Source organism: Peromyscus californicus, unplaced genomic scaffold, assembly GCF_007827085.1.
Source record: "Peromyscus californicus insignis strain IS unplaced genomic scaffold, ASM782708v3 Scaffold_8__1_contigs__length_139910024, whole genome shotgun sequence".
In the NCBI taxonomy this organism is placed as follows: Eukaryota; Metazoa; Chordata; class Mammalia; order Rodentia; family Cricetidae; genus Peromyscus; species Peromyscus californicus.
In genome coordinates this window covers 84,256,106-84,276,620 of record NW_026294606.1, presented here as the reverse complement: position 1 = coordinate 84,276,620, position 20,515 = coordinate 84,256,106, and the positions used below count along the sequence as shown (strand labels likewise).

Genomic DNA, 20,515 nt, shown 5'->3' with positions numbered 1-20,515 from the left:
GTGTGTGTGTGTGTGTATGTGTGTGTGTGTGTTTGTGTGTGTATTTGTGTGTGTGTATGTGTGTGTGTGTTTGTGTGTGTGTGTATTTGTGTGTGTGTGTGTGTGTGTGTGTGTGTGTGTGTGTGTGTGTGTGTGTGTGTAGGCGTGCATGGTACACGGCACAGATGTAAAGGTCAGAGAGAACTTTTGAAATTTCCTTCTCCTTCCACCTTGTTGAGGCAGGGTACCCCAAGCTGGCTGGCCCACGAGCTCCCAGGTGATTCTCCTGTCTCCATCTCCCATCTTGCTGGGAGAGTGTTGGGATTAGAGTTAGGAGCCCCTGTGTCTGGCCTTTTGTGGGATCTGGGGATTGAACTCAGGTACCGTCCAGTAAGCGGCTTACCCACAATGCAATTTCTCCAGCCCTCCGTGTTTCTTTTACTGGCAAAAGTTTTGAGAAGTAATTTCCTTGTCATTGCCCTGTGACACACCCGACCTTTTGACAGCTTCCTCACAAAGTTCCCGCTCTACACAGTCCGGTCACAAAACCCACTTACAGTGTCTTAAGTTTGTTATTTCCTGTCGGGCTTTGTTCATAGCCGTTCTCAGCTGCATGTGACCCACGGTGCTCGGGTTGGGCATTGCTGGGACCTCAGCACCAGTGCTGACCTTGCACACCATGGTGTGCCCTGTCATGTCATTTCCTTGCTCGCTCCATATGCAGATGGACCAAGGGAGTCATTTCACAGTTGGCTTTGGCAAATCAGAGCCATACTCGGTCCATGTTCTTCTAGGCCATGTCTTGTCACGTTTTTCAGATGCTGGTCCTTGTAATGTGTCCTCTCTGATCTCCAAGGCCATCCATTGCTTTGTGGGGGAGATTAGGAAAATGTGTGCATTTTGAACTCTTCAGTACGGGCTCGGCTGTACTCGGCCGACAGACTTTATGAAGGGAATAAAGTAAGCCAGCAATGAGGCACACACCGAGCATTGACCTCACCAGCTCCCGAGAGCCGTGGGAGCTGGTGTGAGGCGGACGGCTGGGGGTGTGAATTGAGCAAACCTGGTCTCCGTGGGGATGGTGACAGAACCTATTAAATGTCACTACCAGGTTTTGAAGCCAGATTTCAGGCATGGCTCTGTGACACGGTGATGGCACCTACTCTTTTAAAAACATCTTTGTAGCATGTGAGCATTTTCAGGAATCCAGGTTTGCTGTTGTTTGATAAGTGTACGTGTTTAATAGTTTAAATTCTTCTGTTATACGTGTGATGATGCACATCTGTGCATGTGCACCCGTAACAAGGCAAGCGTAATATTTCAAGTCACTCGTCAGCTTAAAGTTATATCCAGGGAGGGATTGTCCCTCCCTGGGACTCTAGGACAGATGAGGAGCAAGCATCCTGTCTACTGTCTGAAGGGTTCCGCAGTAGGTTTCATGCGAGCATCCTGGTCCCCCAGACTGAGTTCAGGGACGATTCTGCCGGTCAGAGGGCTTTGCTGCCTGGTGTCCAACCTCCATGCCGGGTGCTTGTGCAGAATGACCAGGAGTGCCTGGAGCTCTGGCTCAGACAGGCTGGCTGCCTCTGGGCTCAGCTGGGTGCTGTCGAGTGGCCTTGGTCCCTGGGTCCCTCCCCATGGGGTGTCACAGAAGGGAGTGGGAACTGTGAGGAGGTGCCCAGCACACGCCTCCGGCTTAGTAAGTACCATGTAAGCATGTGCCTCAGGACAAAGACGCCAGAGCTTTGTGACCCAGGGCCCTGTAGCCTCCCACTCTGCCCTGGCCAGGCCTAGGGAAACCCACTGGAAGAGGAAGGCATGGCGGCCACTTCTGGAGGGATGCCTTTTGGCAAGGTGTTCTGTAGAGTTCTAGAAACATTTACATACTTGGTTGGCTTAAAATGATAGGAAATTTTTGAGAGTTTTATTTTTTTGTACACTTGTCCAATTCATTTTCAAGAATCCTGAAATGAGGTGTTTAAACCCACAACTAAACTGAATTTAAAGAGTGACAGGAGAGTTTGAGGGAAAACGGCCTCAAATCACGCAGCTGAAGTTTGAGAGTGATATTATTCTGCATAACCGTTCTGGCAGTGTTTTGTTTAACTGCTGATAACCAGTTTTGAAACTGCAGGATGTAAGCACAGGAATGGGACGATTCTCATGTTGTAGAGTAAAATAATAAAATAATGCTTCCAGAATGGTCACAGCCTTCTCTGGGTGCTGGCGTCAGCCTGGAGACTTACAGTTTCTTCTTTTTCCCTCTTCCTACCATTGTGGCAGAGTCTTGTTTAGTATCCTAAGCCGCTCTGTACTCGCTGTGTAGTTTAGGCTGGTTGTGAACTCACCGCAGTCCGTCTCCTAAGCCTCCCGAGTGCTGGGACCACAGGCACGCTACCCACGCACAGCCGTTTTCTTATTATCCTTCTGGATTTTTCCCGTTGGCGTCTGCTTTGTCTTTGTATTTGACTCTTACTCATTGCTCCTCCGAGTGGCCCCTGTGGCCTTGTGATCCGTGATTAGAGAATCTGCAATAGTGTTTCTCTTTGTGCTGTAAGGGTTCTAATCGCATCTTCCCGAGGAGTGGAAAACCCTCTGTACGTGCCCTATCTCCCTTTCCCGCCCACTGGCTGAGGGAGGAGGGCCTCACACTCCAGTTAATGCTCAGCCCTTGGCTCTCGTCCACATTACTCTGTAGATGGTGAATCCTCCCCACACTCCGGCTGCTTATCACTGCTGTCTGTCTCTGGGTCCCCTGTGTGCACCTGGCACCACTGGCCCTCAAAGAGTGCTTGTCCTCATTAACCATTAACCTTTCTTGCAGGAAAATGGTTTTGCCATTACCAGAAAGTCCCCACTGAGCCTTGAGGCAAATGCTCCTGCTAGTAACCACATAGACAGAAGGAAGGCTTTTGTGTTTCATGATTTCAGAGTATTCCTGTGTGTTCTAACACTCCAGAGGTCTTCCTCCCACTCCACAACATGCTTCTCAAGCTTATTTTATTATTATTATTATTATTATTATTATTATTATTATTATTATGTTATTGTTATTATGTGTGTGTGTGTGTGTGTGTGTGTGTGTGTGTGTGTGTGTGTGTGTGTGTTTGTAGGTCAGAGGTCAACCTCAGTTGTCTTCCTCAATCTTTCTCCACCTTGCTTTCCTGAGGCAAGGTCTCTCACTGGAATCTGGAACTCCTCAGTTCAGTTCAGAATGACCTGCTAGCAGCCCCAGGGATCCTCCTGTTTGTAATTAAATGTGTGTTCTCAGGCCTGGCTTTTACATGTGGGTTCTGGGGATTGAACTCAGGTCCTTGGGCTTGTGTGACAGGCATTTTACCAGTTGAGCCATGACCCCAAGCTCAGCTTTTCCAGTTTTAAAAATCTACTTAATAGGACGCATAGTTTGACTGCTTTTCCACCAATCATGGCCCCTAACGCCTTACAAAGTCTTTTTGTTGTTGTTGTTCATGAAGTTGTTGTAGGGGATGAACCCTTTTGATAGGGACCTAGAAATAAAAGTGTTTACTTACTCAGCTTATCTAGAAAGATGCATGAGGGATTGCTGACCCCAGTTAACAGCAGCGTGAGGCCAACACCAGCACCACTGAAAATCAGGGAGTCTCAGCAAAGGGGGGATGCTTGTGATGAGTTTAAAACCATCCTCTATCCTCAAGTACTCTGCAGTCAATCTCCAGTGTGGACTCGCCTCAGAACTGCTTTGCAGCTGGATGGGTCGCCCTCATCTGTGACCCTCACACACAGGAAGCGGAGGCAGGAGAATCAGAAGTTCAAGGCCAGACAGGGCTACATGAGTCCCTATCTTTAAAAAAAAAAAAAAATCTACAGATTTTTCAAAATTACACAGCATTTCTTTTTCTTTTCCAGTGATAAACAGCAGTCTATTCCTGGCATGTGCCAGTGAGGAGATACTGGCCCGTCTGTACGTCAGAGCCAGCTGGCATGTGGTAGGGCGAGCAGCTGAAAGGCCTGTGAGTCAGGGCGAGTCGCATGTGTAGCTGTGTCTGTGTGAATTATTTAGAGAAACAAATCAAGATCAGAGCACTCAGAACTGAATTCTGGTCCTCTTGGTGGAGCTGCCACAGCCCGAGGACTCTTTTGCTTCAAAGGATACATTTCTTTGTCATGTGGACTCTTGGTCTCACTTTCGTTCTGTTCTGTTGTTAGGACAGCAGTTTACTGTGTTCCTCTTTTCTTTCTGATATGTGTAGATTGGCTCAAATGACCCCCCCTGCCCCCCGAGTCCATCTAGAAAAAGTCCAAAGGCTTGGAGATGTGAACTGTGTGGTCTCTGGCTGGCTGCGGCTCCTTACAGTGTGTCTTAGTTGGCTGAGCCCCTTTGAGTGGTTGCTGTTTAAACTGGTCTGTCACATAAAGCCATGAGTGTTTGACCCCCTATCTCAAGGCTCTGGAAGGTCACAGCCCTACCCAAGAATCTTCTGCGCTTGGCGCAAGGCTCTGCTGAGACAGAGTGTCTGGGTAGCAACTGTTGGACTGCATGCACTGATGTCTGCTAGGTGTCGCAGCAGCAAGAGCTACATAGACACAACCACCCCAAATGCTTTTCTCTATAAAGAAGAGAACATGCTAGAGAAACGTTGAGATGCTTTAAAACTGTGCAGGATTCTCAGTTTTCCCCTAAAGGATTATGAGCTATAGTCATACGTAACATGTAACTACAAGGATTAGCCTTTAATTTAGGAGTTCTCAATCTGTGGGTCGTGACCTCTTGAGGGAGGGGGTGTCAAAAGACCCTTTCCCAGGGGTCTACTAAGGCCATCAGGAAACACAGATATTTACATGGACAATTCATAACAGTAGCAAATTTACAGTTATGAAGTAGCAATGAAAAGAATTTTATGGCTGGGTTCACCACAGCATGAGGAACTGTATTAAAAGGTCGCATCTTGAGGAAGGCTGAGAACCACCGCTTACCTCATTGACTTATAACTGTAGGCTGAAATGGGTCATTCACAGGCCAAGGGATGTAGCTCACTTGGTAGAAGGCTTGCCTGGCATTCTTGAAACCCTGGGTCCCATGCCAGCACCTCATAAACAGGAGCCTGGTAGCACACGCTTCTATTCACAGCCCTCAAGAGGTGGAGGCAGGAGGATTAGACATTCCAGGTCATCTGGGGCAACTTGGTGAGCTTGAGGGCAGCCTGAGCCTCAAAACATAAATGAATGAATTAGGTCATTTACAGCTGTTCTTTGTTGATGAATGTTGATGTATGATTTATTTGTTAGTTCAGTGGTTCTCAACCTTCCTAATGCTGCGGCCCTTTAATACAGTTCCTCATGTTGTGGGGACCCCCAACCATAACATTATTTTGTTGTTACTTCACAACTGTAATTTTACTACTGTTATGAATCGTAATGTAAATATCTGATATACAGGATAGCTGATGTCAACCCTGTGGAGGTTGCGACCCACAGGTTGAGAACAGCTGTGTTAGATGCTCAAAAAGGCTGGAGGCGAAGATACAGTGATGATAACCTCAGGTGTGAAAGTGAGCATTGCCTTTCCCTGTCATGAAATAACAGAAGAGAAGGCACCAGCTTTGGGGGTGGTTTCCCCTAGGTTAATAGTAGGCTGGGTACCGGCAGCTCAGGTCATCTTGGGTGCAGTGAGCTTGTGGTGAAGGGTCAGGAGCAGTACAGGAAGCCCATGTTGATCTCCTTTGGGACCTGACTTTGCAGGAGCTGCGATCCCGGGAGGAGGAGCTGAGCAGAGCCGCCCTGCAGCAGAAATCCCAGGAACTGCTGCTCAGACGCCGGGAACAGCAGCTCGCAGAGCGTGAGATCGACGTGCTGGAGCGGGAGCTGAACGTCCTCATCTTCCAGCTGAACCAGGAGGCTCCGCACGTGAAGAAGAGAAAGGGGAAGTTCAGGAGAGGCCGGCTGAGGCTCAAAGACGGCCACCGCATCAGCCTGCCCTCAGGTTTGTGCTGTCAGAACTCGGCAAAGTTCAGGGGGTTAGAATTTGAAAATGTGAATGAATAATTTTATGAATGAACGAGTGATTGTGCACATGCTTGCCAACCGTGGTCCTGATACACTGGTGTAGGGAGTTTGGGGTCATCTGAAAGAGAAGTTGGGCACTATCATTGCACCTGAGTTTTTGGTGATGGGCAGATGGGGTGGTGGTTAGTATCAGTCGCCAGTGTGACCACATCTAGACTCACCTGAGAGAAAAGCCACTGGGCGTGTCTTTGAAGGAATTTTTTTATTAACTGGGAAGACATACCCTAATTGTGAATGACTATTGTGTGGGCTGGAGTCCCAGACTGAATAAAAAGGAGAAGGCAACTGAGAAATCAGAATTCATAGCCCCTCTTTCGTCATAGCCTGTCTTTTCTCAGTATTTGTGCCGTGTCCTAGGTGTGCTGCCGTAGTTAATTCTCAGGATTTCCCAAACTTGGGTCAGGGAAACGAGCAATAGAACCAGGATGGAAATGGCCCAACACTGGGAGAAAGTATGGACTCTGCCCAGCTGAACCCCACTCTTCCGTGACAGAGGATGGAACAACACCCCTCCTTCCTATAGGCAGCCGTTGGCTCAGCTGATAACCAGTAATAGTCAAGACAGATTGACATAATTGACTATTTGTGCCAGATTCTCAAAAGTTCCTGGATTGTAGTATTTAGAATTTTCCTTTCTGAAAATAAAGAGGACATTTCAGCTACATGTTTATTCGCTTTCTGGCACCTGATACAAGATTTCAGTCAAAGAAGATCCAAACATCTACTGTTGTAAGGACTTCAATTACGGAGGGAGGATTTAGCACGCAGCAGCTTCTTATGACCACCAGATGGCGCCAGTGCTGTAATTCTGGCACAGGATTGGCACCAGCTGGCATTTGGAGCCTTGGCCTTTACTGTGTGTTTGTGTGTGTGGACACAGAACCCCATGCATATACACACTCTTACTTGTGCAATACCCAGAACAGGACAGCTTTAGTGATGAAGAAATAGCAATCATTTCTGTCCTCTTTTCCCAAGAGAGGGTTTTTTTGCGCCTGGCATTTTCAACGGGCAGAAAGCTCTTAGTTGTTGAGTCCCATGCTGGTGAAATGGCCTGAGATTTAGAAAAACTCACTGAGGGGTGTAGCCCTTAAGAGGGTTAACATACCGAATTTCTTGGATTTTTGCAGTGTTCTGTCAATCCCCACACTACTTGGTGAAAATACTTAGTATTGTTAGTATTTTCTTCAGAATTCGTGGGAAAAAGCTTGGCAGGAGCAGAAACTTGGACTTGGTGACGGGTGAAACCCCTCTGCTTTGTGCTCCTTTTGAAGTTGTATTCTGAGCATATATAAAGTCGAAGAGGTTCCAGGCTTCAGGGGTTGGTACATTTCTGAGCAGGGAATTTTAAGTTGCACCTAAGCCAGAGGGAACCAGAGCCCAATGAAGACCAGTTGCTCATGTGTGTGGAAGAGTGGGAGAGTGGACACACAGGAGAGCAGCTGTGTGTGTGTGTGTGTGTGTGTGTGTGTGTGTGTGTGGCAGAGAGGGCAGGGAGTGGACACACAGGAGAGCAGCTGTGTGTGTGTGTGTGTGTGTGTGTGTGTGTGTGTGTGTGTGTGTGACAGAGAGGGCAGGGAGTGGACACACAGGAGAGCAGAAGTGAGTTTTTACACTTTTAAAGCCCTCCCCCAGTGATATACTTTTTCCAGTAAGGCCATAACCCCTAACCTATTCAAATGGCCCCACCAACTTAGGGCCAGGCATTCAAACACCCAGGGCTTTAGGGGACATGTATCATTCAAACCACCGCACAGAACATGTCCTGCAGGGTTTAACTTGTGTCTTATGGAAGAGACACTCACACTCTAGGTTGTGTGGCTTGGATACTTATTCCTAACGCTTGTCTAGCCCTGTTCCCCAGGCCTCCAGCACATGAAGTTTCTGGAGTAAAATGTCCCGACAGAGGTAGCTTCTTCAAGACTCCATTAGCAGGTGGCCATCCATCAGTGCAGGGAACTCAAGGCAGGAACTGGAAGCAGTTGGCATACCCACAGTCAAGATCAGGGAGAAATGAACACATGCCTCCTTGTGCCTAACAGAACAATGTGTCATTTCTGTTGACTTGAGTCTTGGAGACGTTGCACAGGGCCATGCTGAGAAATGCGCTCAGAAATTAGCCAGTGCCTGAAAGAGTTACTGTCTGATGACTTGTTTATGACTGTGTAAACGACAGTGAGGAAATGATGTAAATCCCTGAAAAGCTGATTCTTTCTTCCTCAGATTTCCAGCACAAGATCACAGTGCAGGCCTCCCCAACCCTGGACAAGCGCCGGAGTTCAGACAGCGGACTCTGCAGCCCACCCAACAGCCCCTTGATGCTCCCCCGCCTCCGAGCTATTCAGTGTGAGTGTTCGCCCGCCATGCAGCGGCCCACCTCCTCATCAGCGCTATCTCGGCCGCGTGGTCACGCTGAGTGGGCGTGCTCTTACAGTGGGTCTGAGTGAGTGGGAGATGGTGAACAGACAGTGTGAAGATCTGGAAATAACAGTTGACCTTTGGGCCTCGTGTAGGGCACACTCCTATAATCCCAACACTTGGGATGTGGAAGGAGGGAAATCAAGGACAGTCTCAACTATCCAATGAGTTCAAGTCCAGCCTGGGCTACAGGAGACACCGCCTGAAGGAAAGGGAAAATGAAACAAAATGAAAAACACGAAGAAGTTGGTCTTGGCTCTTAGGCCAGTTTCTCACGCTCTTGGCTGTAAATGTGACATTGCCTCAATGCGGTGGGGACCTAGAGCCAGGAGTCCAGGTCATCTTAAAGACACTACCACATCAGACAGCACCCCTGTCTTCTGCTGAAGTGGTTGAGGATGCTGCTCAGTAGTAGAGCACTTGGTGAGGCACACGGGGACCCAGATCTAACCCCAGAAAAGCAACAAATCGAGGCATTTAAGCATGCCTCAAGCACTTACAAGCAATGTAAAGGAGGTCCATTTTGCTGTTTACAAAACTCCTGTTTCTAGAAGGCAGATGTCTATCTTTATGGACTTCACCTCCATGTACACACGTGGATAACCACACGGGTCTTAAAACTTTTATTTTACGTTTATTGTAGACCAGGCTCGCCTTGAACCCACAGAGATCCACCTTCCTCTGCCTCCTGTGTGCTGGGATTAAAGGGGTGAATCATCATGCCCAATGCTAGTCATATAGTTTTTTGTGAGGAATGTATAGTTTGTAATTAAAAAAAAAACTCTGTGTATGTGTACAACGTGTGCCCACGCAAGTGTTCGAGTGCCTGCATGTGTGTGCCACACAGTGTGTGGAGGCTGAGGAGATTGTCAGATGTGGGTGCTCATCTGTTGCCTTCTTTTTCTTTTCTTTCTTTCTTTGTTAAAGTATTATTTATTTATTTAATGTGTACGGTGCTCTATCTGCATGTACACCTTTCTGCCAGAAGAGGGCATTGGGTCCCACTTAAAGATGCTTGTGAGCCACCATGTGGTTGCTGGGAATTGAACTCAGGACCTCTGGAAGAGCAGCCAGTGCTCTTAACCACTGAGCCATCTCTCCAGTCCTACCTGTTGCCTTCTCTGAGACAGGTTCCCACACTAGTTGGCTGGTGACCTTCTGGGGATCCCCTGCCTCTAAACTTTCAGTTCATTCCCTTTTTCTAGTCTTCTTGACTTTAAAAAAAAATTTTTTTTTTTTTTATGAATACAAAAAGTAGTTTTTTAAGACGTGTGAATGAGTTTCTGCCAGGCACCTGACTGGCTCCTTGGACTTTTTAGTAAAATCAGTGTGTAACCGTGGTTCTCCATGTAGTGACTTCAGAGGAGAGCAATAAACCCCGGGGGCGGAATGTGGTCTTCCGACAGGAAGACTTCGAAGATGTGAAACGGAATTTCAAGAAAAAAGGTTGTACGTGGGGACCAAGCTCCATTCAAGTGAAAGAGAAACCAGAGGGCCGAGAGCGGTACGTGAGTGTGAGTGTGAGTGTGAGTGTGTGTGTGTGTGTGTGTGTGTGTGTGTGTGTGTGTGAAGAGGGGGCACATGGCATGCACTGGAGTAGTAGTGCTGTTGTGCATGGTGGTGCTACCAGACCTGCCTCCTGGGAAGCGATCAGATTGATGCAGACACATCTGGATAGTAACTTAGTGCTCTGCAGTGTGTTGGACGGACTTTATGAAATGATTATTAGTTCAGTAAATAATCTGACATTTTATGTATCATGATTTGTGTGTGTGTGTGTGTGTGTGTGTGTGTGTGTGTGTGTGTGTGTGTGTGTGTTGGGGGTGGGGCTGGAGAGTTTGCTCAGTCCTGCAGAAGACCCGAGTTTGATTCCCAGCACCCACTTGATGGCTCACAACTACCCCTAACTCCAGTTCCAGGGGATCCATCACCCTCTTCTGACCACTGTGGGAGGCAGACGTGCATGTGGTTTGCATGCATGCATTTGGGCAAAATATTCAAGCATGTAAACAGATAAATAAATCTAAAATATATTTTAAAGATTATATTTGTACTTTGTTAGGTCTTCAAAGTTCAAAAGCACAAAGGTACTCCCTTTGCGTCTTTAAAAATATTGCTGCTGGGCTGAGACACTCAGCAGGTCAAGTGCTGTCAGGCAAGCCCGAGGACCAGCGTCCATCTCCAGCACGCACATAAACGCTGGCAGGCGTGGCAGCTGCCTGTAATCTCAGGCCCACAAGAGGAGGAGACTACAGATCTCTAGGGCAAACAGGCTTGCTGTGCTAGCCGGAATGGGTGAGAGACCCTGCCTCGATATAATAAAAACAGAGAGCAATTGAGGAAGACTTACAACATCAACGTCTGTCCTTCATATGCAGGTGCACCCAGGCGCAGTGGTACACACACAAACACGCATACACGCACCACACACAAGCAACCATGTGCATGCGTGCACATACACACATACATACACACACACACACACACACACACACACACACACACATACCACATACATATCAAAAAAAGATATTGCTAAAAGTTACTGCGTTTGGGTGTTCTGCAATTCCATTACATGATATGAACACAAATGTCTTTCTCTCGTAGGGTCAGGCCTCTCTCAGATGGCAACAGTCCTTGGTCGTCTCTGTTAATAAAAAGTCAGAAAACTACACCTTTGGCTTCATTGTTTGTGGACCAGCCAGGTAACCGTGTCCCGGGAAGCAGGATGTGCTGGGGTGTTCTTAGCTCTGGAGGGCCCTGAATCATCTCACATGGTCCTTTAGGTCACTGAAGGGGCAAACAGCAGGCCCTTTAGAGCTTTACTTAAGTCCAGAGGCTATTTTGCATCCAGACTTCATGGCACTAAGGATGTGTGCTCCAAGTGTTTGGGGAGATAGAGTTCATACCTCCGTATCTTACTGGAAAAAAACAGTATCCCACTTAACCATATAGACCAGGTGAGTTTAGCGTGGGGGTTGGCCTGGTTAAGGGTGAGCTGGGCTATATTCAGTGTAGACTGAGTTCAAGAGATGAAACCATTGTAAACCTTCAAAGATGGTTGGTAGTAAAGAGAACTGATATTTTATACCCACATGTTTACGATGACCTTTTCATACTGTGAGAAAATCAAAATGTTTCAGCAAATCTGGAGGTGTGTGCCTTGAGTGTGTGCTGGTTGCTCTGCTCACCCGCATGTCCCCTTCTCTGAGGGATCCTTTTAATAAGCAAGGGATTTGGTGAGCAGTGCTGGAAGGGGGAGTCAGCAGAGGAAAAGGGGCTGCATGAGCAACTCGAGTGCTCATGGGAAATGCAGGCTTGTGCAGATAGAAGCCAGTGTCCTGTCGACTGTCTTGAGACCGTCTTGAAGAGGATGGCTATCTTGATGAGAGCGGGTTTAGGTGTCAGAGAACACCACTCTGGGCAACAAAGATGAGTTCTGTTGTGGTTTACCTTGGAGCCCAACACAAGGAGGTTGCTGTCACCTCCTGCACACATGAGAGCTTCACCCTTCTCCTTAGCCAGTGCACTTGGTGACGACCTCCAGGGTGCTCCAACCTCTTTGGAGTTTCACCTCCTCGTACCTCATTGCACTAGCCCCAACTTTGGGACAGGCCTGTCACAATGCACCCTTCTGTCTTCACCCCAGGACTTTCAATTTTGTGCCAGGTCTGACAAGAACTTGAGTATCGACTGTCCACTAGCTGCCGCTGGTTTGGGGTGCTACACTTGGGAATCCTTGAAGTGCTGTGTAGCAGATGGTGTGCAAAGTGAGCAGTGGACAAGGGCTGTGCACTTTGGTGAAGCAATGAAATGTGTACATTTTGTGCAACTCTGTGTGTGTATGTGTGTTTATATCTTGATGCTTCTGTCTCCACACTAATTTCTGTCATCTATACTGTTGAGAAACACTTTCCCAAAGGGCAGAAAGCATCAGTAACTTCCATACAACCTGTGGGGACCTGCATCTCAGGGTCTGGACTCTTCACACCAGAGTTCTCCTACTGAAAGGCCTCTGCATGCTTTGGTTTAGTGTGGTGATGTGTGTGTGTGTGTGTGTGTGTGTGTGTGTGTGTGTGTGTGTGTGTGTGTGTGTGTGTGTTTATGTCTTGATGCTTCATGGATTCTAGTGTGTATGTACACAAGTAAATGGTGGTGTTTGCTATACCCTAGCTCTGCAGTGTTTACATGTGTGCCTTTGTTTAGGATCTTGTGAAGAGCTGAAACTTGTCCCTGATGGATTGGAACATAGAAAACCAAAGCAGATGAAGATCCCTGGCCAGGCCTATGTTGGTCTGCCGCTTTGTAAAGACAGCCAGAGAGAGCACCCCATAGAGGCTGAGAGTTGGGAGGAGGAACCCTCTAAAGGTTCCCCAGTGAACAACGTGGGTGCACCCATGCTGAGGAAGAAAGCAGAGACTGCTCTGTATGAGTGTGGGGTGCTGTTGGCATCGCTGGCTTTGGGCCTGGATGTCAGGAAGCTACATGGAGTCCAAGCCCCCAAAAAACCACCACTCAAAGAGGGAAAGAAGCAAGAAGGCACTCTTCAGTGGGTCTCTAAATGCCAAACAAATACCAGTCCACTTCTGAGACAGCCATCTGCAGGCAGGGCACCCAGTGATGACACTTCTCTCCTGGCGCCAAGTGCTACAAGCCTTTCCTTGAAGTCTTCTCTCTCCACAAAGTGCTTGCTTCAGGCTGATGAAGAGGAGCCATCTTTGGGGAGCACTCAGATCTCTTGTGGTCCCACAGTGCTCACTCCAGATCCCTGTTCTGCTACCCCAGAAAGCAGCTGCGAACTCATCCCTGGACCAAGACTTAAGAATGACTATGGTGTCTTGAGAGGCATGTCACCTGCCCTACTGGAGCAGACAGGGGAGAAGCTGCCAGCCTGTGCTACTGTAGGAGACAAAGAATGCCATCATGCATGGATGGGATCCAAAGAATCTCCATTCCTGCCTCGAGGTAGGTGGCAACAGTCAGGTCACATTGCAGTTGGCATTACAGAGGGTAGAGAAGTGTGGATTGGACAGTTTTTCCTATTTCTAATGATTTCAATTAATAGCTTAATATTGTTCAAGTGGATCTTGAGTGTTATTCTTAATTGTTATAATCTTAAATATTACTAGAATTTAGATTCTGAGAAGAGGCTTGATTGGGATCTAGTAACTTCAGATTATAAGATCATGTAAGTACAAAGCATGTGATGAATGACACATCAACCTGGGGACAGAGATGGGTCATTAAGGCCAGATCCCAGCAAGTAGATGGTAGAAAAGCTGACCACAGTTCCAAACCACAGCCATCTAACTCTAACCCTAAACCACTCACCCTAGCACTAAACACTTAGCCCTAACCCTAAACACTTGACCATAACCTTGAACATTTAATCCTAGCCCTAAACACTTGACCATAACCCTGAACATTTAACCCTAACCCTAAATACTTGACCATAACCCTGAACATTTAACCCTAACCCTAACCCTAAGCATTAACCATAACCTTCAACTCTAATCCCAAGCACTAACCTCTAACTTGAAACGCTAATCCTAACCCTGGCCACTAAGCCTTGTGTCTAAACCCGAACTCCATCCCTAATCCTAACCCTCTAACCCTAATGCTAACCAAAAGGTATCTTCAGGCCTCCCTGAGACATTCCCTGGTCACACGTTGGGACTGAGGTCTTGTCATCTCTGTGATTGGTGATTGGTATGTAACAAGGCTGCAGCTGGAATGGCTTAAGCACTAGACCCCATTTTCCCACTGTGCTGAGGGTCACGTTTAAGGCAACGGTGTGGGCAGGGCTGGGTCTTCCTTAGGGCTCTCCCCTGGGCTTGCTCACACCCTCTCCCTGTGTCCTGACATGGTGGTTCTTCTGGGTGTGTTTGTGCCTGAATCTTAAAGGCCCATGGTCAGACTACACTGGGGCCTCCCCATGTGAACTTGTTTTAACTTAGCCACCTGTGAGGATCCCATCTCTAGGGCTGGGGAGATGACTCTGTGAGTAAGATGCTTGCTGTACATATAACAGGACCTAGATCACATCTCCAGAACCCACATCTAAAGGATGGGTGAGGTGGTGCAGACCTGTAATCCCAGAATTGGTAGGGCGGAGACAGGCGGGATGCCTGGGGTTTGCTGGCCAACCAGTCTAGCCAAGTCAGTGAATCCCAAGTCAATGAGAGACGCTGTCTCTGAAAATAGGTGGACATGCCTGGGGTTGACCCCTTGTGTGTGTGCACGCATGCACACAACACACACACACACACACACACACACACACACACACACACACACACACACACATTTGTACATACCATGCACAGGTCATGGTGATGTCACAGTTAACTGTGTAGAAGTTTGTGCTCAGGTTGGCTGTCTGTGGCTTTGGGTACATCACTGTAACATGTCTATCTACTAATAACCTTATGTCACCTCTCCCGTGGTTAGGAGTGTGGTAAAAATCAAGTGCACAGTGCTGCTGTGATTAGATACATTAACGTCATACAGGTATTCTCTGAAGCTGTGGCTATGGAAAGCTATTTGAATTGGACAGGGTGGCTCATGTCTGACATCCTAGCTATGGGGGAGGCCAGGTGAAATGCCTGGAGGAATTCCATAGGGTGAAATCCTCTTCCTGTTCTAATGGCGTATCTTCACTAAAGAAAACATACCCCAGTGTGAAAGGTTTGTGTAACTACAGTGTTGAAACTCTAGGCAACCGTCATCTGGTTGAATAGATGTCATCTTTCCCTTCACTCATAACTTCAGAGTCTGTCTTTTCATTTTGCACTGTCTGTCTGTCTCTCTTCACTTACAGGTGCCCACGGAGACTCTGGACCACCACACTCTGCCTCACCTGGCCCTCAGAGTGAGCTGGCAAGCCAGGACTCTCCTGTGAAACCCCAAGGTGCTCTGGCCAAGCGTCAGGCATGCCCTGCCCCACCACAAAGCCCACATACTGCTTCGTTGAGGACAGCATCCCCACCTGTCTGGGCCTGTGACATGGAACATGCAGTACCAGCCCTTGCCTGTCTCCTTGGTGCCCAGGAGAGAAGCAGGTGCCAGGCACCTTCCTTGCTGGATGCCAATGTGGACGATCAGAGCAAGGACTGTGGCACATCCTTGTGTAGAGTGAGGAGTGTGACGTGCCAACCGTCCATCTATGCCCTGAAGAAAGACTTTCTGACCTGAGTGCCTTTACCCTCCCAGCATTACCACTTGAGGTGGACACGTGGAGGCACTGTGCCTTTGTGCCATGGTTCACACTTGTGACCCATGAGGCTAGTGGTGGATGTGACTCTGAGGTGTACCAGTGACTGCTGTGGGCTGTCCATATTATGTCCACTGGATGCTATTACCCAGTGACTTGAAATGCACAGAAGCTCAGTCAGCTGAGGTGGGGTCATGGTGGCCAGCTTCCCTGCTTCGTTCTAGTGGGTGTCCTGCCCATGGGGACACGGCAAAACTGCAGGGACCAACCTTCTTTGCTTCCTCCCCTCATCCTTGTTCTCTTCTCTTGTCCTTTTGAGTATTTGTTTGTTTGTTTGTTTGTTTGTTTGTTTGTTTGTTTTTTTGTACAATAAAAGCCAAGAAATGGCTATTCATGTCTTGGCAATAATAATGTGATGTTAAGAAGTAAAGATATTTATTTATAGAAGGGAAAAGGGTTCTGTTGATTGGAGTTAATCTGGAGTCCTATTTAAACCCAGAGAAAGCAGTAGCCTTGTAATGTGAAAGTATGTCCAGTTGACTCCTGAATTGCACAGGATATCCTCTTCCAGGAGGTTCTACTAAATGTACCTTATAAAAGTTTGACTGAGGCCTGGAGAGATAGCTCAACAGTTGAGCATGCATATAGCTCTGTTGAAGGACCCAAATTCAGTCCCCAGCACCCACATCAGATGGCTCACAACTGCCTGTGACTTCAGTTCCAGGGCATCCAATGCCCTCTCTTGGCTTCCACAGGAGCTGCACACATGTACATGCCCCCGCACAGACACGTAATTAAAAGTCAAAAAATTTTTTAAAGTTTTATTGAACATAACTATATTGCTATTTTTGTGTCACGTGACTAAAATACCCTTAAGCGGAGGAATTACTTATTTTGTTCACAGTTTCAGAGGGATCAGTTCAGCCTTGAGGAGGACCTGGTTGGGTGGCTCACACCATGGTGGACAGCAAGCCGAAACAGGCAAGGATGCACCCTCACTGAACTTCTCTCCCCAGTTTCTATAGCCTCCCCAAACAGTACCATGACCTGAGGACCAAATGTGAGCCCATGGAGGATGTTTCAGATTCAGAGCTCAGCAGTAATTGCCAAGCATCAGCTGAGATCAGGAACTACTGTTTGGCCGTCATCACATTTTGTACCCTGCACAAGGCTGCTCTGTAGGTTTCCCTGCAGAAACGTCTCTTCCTTCATTAGTAGCCAAAGGTGTGAAATTTCTTCACGCTGCAGCCGAGTCTTTAAAAATTAAATTATCCATGGCTAGCCGTGTTTGAAGAGCCTATGTGCTGTGGACATACATATTGTGTGATTTTATTTTTCTCTGAGCCTGCAGTTTTCCCAGCACTAACCACACTGCCAGCACAGGAGATGGCAGGACTTTTTTTTGGGAGGGCGGGTTTCCACTCCAAGTCATTTTACATTTCATTTAACTCCGAGTAAACTTGGGCATCTGTGGGGCTGAACAGGCATGGCAGGAAGACACCGCGATTTCTGGAAGCACTTCTAAAATGTGTCTTTGAGCTGGGCAGTGGTGGCGCATGCCTTTAATCCCAGCACTCGGGAGGCAGAGCCAGGTGGATCTCTGTGAGTTTGAGGCCAGCCTGGGCTACAGAGCGAGTTCCAGGACAGGCACCAAAACTACACAGAGAAACCCTGTCTTGAAAAAACTACTAATAAAAAATAAAAATAAAAAGTGTCTTTGGATAGTAGGTGGGATTGGAAACAACTGCAAGTTATTTATGCATCACTTTCATAATTTCACAAATAGAGTGCCACATTGTTTAGACAGGGTGGCTTTTCCGGAGCTTGGTGAATTTGCCTGGGTCTTGTGACTACCATAATCCCCTTCTGTCACCAGAATTAGTTATTTGAGAGACAGGCAGTAAATATTTAAAGTGTGACACACAGCAGGAAACTAAATTATCAATAACCTTTTTATTTAAAGGTGTTTTATTTAAAGTTGTGTCTTGGTTTATCAAATAATGACAGAAATTTGAAGGGAATGAAATCAGGTGCGTGACATCTGAGTCATATACAGGTTTGTGAGCAGGTGACCTGCAGGGAGATCTCATTGCCGGCTCTAGGCAGAAGGTTTCAGATGCTTGGAGCAAAATCTCAAGCTTTCACCCGACCCATTGTGTTGTTTTCTGCCCTCCGATTCTGCTTCTCCTCAGTTGTTATTAAATGGTGTGAGAGGGATGTGGTTTGCTCGACATTTGTCATATTGGATAGGCCAGTGGGCTGCATCTTTTCAACCAATCATTTGAAGGGAAGCTAAAATTTAAAGAGATGTCACAAATACCCGGGGCATGGAAGGGAAATACAGAAATGGTGTGCTTAGCTTTGCTCCTGTCCCAGCATCCCGTGGCGTGTGCAGGTGATGGCGATGGTGGAATCGGGCGTGTTAGCTGTGTTTGTCTTTGCACCGTGTCCTTTCTCACTCTGTGTTCCAGCCTCCCTTCTCTTCGTTCTGTTCAACTCTGATGAATTTAGAGATGAAGCCACGCTAAAAGCGACCATTTCAATATAAGGAGTCAGTCTGACTCACTGTTGCTGGGGGTTACCTGCGCTGAGGGTTGCTGAGGGCACACCTGTGGTTTTCTGTGCGCGCTCCACGCCTGGCAGAACCTGGCTGTTCATTTTCGCTAGACCTCAGCAAACTGAGGGATCATTTAATCTGGTTCCTGTTAATCCATACTGAGCTTTCCCCTCCCACTGCTGAGACTGACAGCTGGGGGCTGATACGCTATATTCAGAAGCCTGTGGCTGACAAAAATGTTTACATATGTTGTCTATTTTTTAATAAACCTTTTATAGCTTGTCTGTTGGCTTGGTGGCTTTGATCTACTCTTAAGTGGTTACAGTGGTTCACTTTGTATTCCGTGAGGAAAACATGAAGGAGATGAGTGCTTGCTGTGTAGATGTGGAGACCTGAGTTCCACCCCCAAGACCTTGTGGAACAGCAAGTCATGGTGGTGTGCACTTGTGGTCCCACAGGGAGGTGGGGAGAGGCTAACCCCTGGGGCTCACTGGCCAGCTAGTCTAGCAAGCTCCAGGCCAATGGAGACCTTGTGTAATAAAACAAGGCAGGTGGCTCCTGAGGATTAAAACCCAGGGTTTGCCTCTGGTTACCATGTGAGCATGCGTGTGTGTGTGTGTGTGTGTGTGTGTGTGTGTGTGTGTGTGCGCGCGCACGTGCGTGTGCACACTCACTCAATTTTAAAAAGGAAAGTAACAAACTGCACACACAGTGCCTCCCTCATGTGTATGGCCATCTTGATTCTAATGCTCCATAGCCACCAACTTGAACTTCTTAATCATTCTTGGCCGGTTAGTATTGTGTTAACTTGACACAAGCTCCAGTCATCTGGGAAGAGGACCCTCAATTCAAAGGAAGGAGAGGATGCCTCCATCATATTTCCTGTAGGCGAGCTTGTGGGGCATTTTCTTAATTAATGATTGAGGTGGGAGGACCCAGCCCACTGTAGTCAGGTGGTCCTGGGTGTCATAAGAAAGCAGGCTGAGCAAACCCTGGAGACCCAGTAAGCAGCATCCCTCCATGGCCTCTGCTTCAGTTCCTGCCTCCAGGTTCCTGCCATGACAGACTGTGCCTGGGATGTGATCCAAACAAACCCATCCCTCTCCCAGGTTGCTTTTGGTTATGGCGTTTTATCACAGCAACACCCAGTCACTAATCCACTCTGAACAGGGACACACTCACTTTTATTTTCACTGGGCCCTAATGGCTTAGATAAAATGCCAGCTTTGCACCTTCCCTAAAGCCCTCCACCCATCTTCTCAGTGAAAAACAAGTCAGAGGCCTCCAGGAGTGGAAAAACAACATCATAGAGACGTCCCTATGGCTGGGGATTGTTCCAGAGCTACCTGTAGGGTCATCGAGTGGATGTTTTCCACTTTATTGGTAAAGAAGCTGAGCCTTAGGGAGATCAGGTGAATTATTGCCCTTCAATCCAGCCTGCATTTCAACCTCCAGCTGGTACTCCCAAACCATGGGGGAGGGGCTTCTGATTACTAGTTGGTTTTCAGTAAATGTTACTGTTAATAAGCTCATCAAACAGCAATTCAAAGAAAGCAATGTGAACCGTGCTTGGAGTCTGGAGGCCTCCGAATGCCACCCTGAGAACCTGGCAGTGGGTTTGGCATGAACTGTGAGGGATTTCAAGCTTTAATTTGGAGTATGCATTTTTAGAGAGGGTTGTCCATAGAGAGGAGGCCAATAGGCTATACATCTAAATAAAGACATTTCTAGGAATTGGCTCATGACATAGTTAAGGCTGCCAAGTTTGAGTTCTGCATGGCAGGCTGCAGACCCAGGGAAGAATGGAAGTTGCAGCTCATGTTGAAAGGCCATTTAGGGTCCAAGGTCAAGACAAGGTCCAAGGTCAAGGTGAGAGTAGTTTGCATCATTATAGTCTTCTCTCGATGGCTTATAGATAATTCTCTCTTTTGCTCTCTCTCCCTCTCTCTCTCTCTTTCTCTCTCTCTCTCTCTCTCTCTCTCTCTCTCTCTCTCTCTCTCTCTCTCTCTGTGTGTGTGTATGTGTATCTGTAGGTTCACATGCATGTGTGCACACATGTGTGGAGGCCAGAGTTCAATGTTGTCCTTCTCATTCTCTCTCTACCTTATTTTTTGAGTCAGAGTCTCTCTCACTGAACCTGGGACTCTGATTCAGCTAACTTGGCTGGCCAGCAAGCCCCAGACATCCCCTCTCCACTACCCCAGCACTGAGCATACAGGTGAGCACCGCTGTGCCCAGCTCTGTATGGTGTGGGGGCTGAGACTTGAACTCAGGCCCACGTGCCCACGTAGCGAACACTCGTT

The 20,515-nt window shown here is 47.6% G+C and overlaps 1 protein-coding gene across 1 annotated transcript in view; it reads left to right on the top strand.

Annotated features, from left to right (window-relative positions):
- Positions 1 to 18,496, top strand: part of Map3k21 (mitogen-activated protein kinase kinase kinase 21) — a 36,219-nt gene extending 17,723 nt beyond the window's left edge. Inside the window, exons 5-10 of the mRNA XM_052728978.1 lie at positions 5,701 to 5,941; positions 8,248 to 8,370; positions 9,796 to 9,946; positions 11,050 to 11,147; positions 12,649 to 13,407; positions 15,263 to 18,496. Of these exons, the coding sequence (XP_052584938.1) occupies positions 5,701 to 5,941; positions 8,248 to 8,370; positions 9,796 to 9,946; positions 11,050 to 11,147; positions 12,649 to 13,407; positions 15,263 to 15,636 (1,746 nt within the window). The 3' untranslated portion in view covers positions 15,637 to 18,496. The remainder of the gene's footprint in view (positions 1 to 5,700; positions 5,942 to 8,247; positions 8,371 to 9,795; positions 9,947 to 11,049; positions 11,148 to 12,648; positions 13,408 to 15,262) is intronic.
- The last annotated feature ends 2,019 nt before the right edge of the window (positions 18,497 to 20,515 follow it).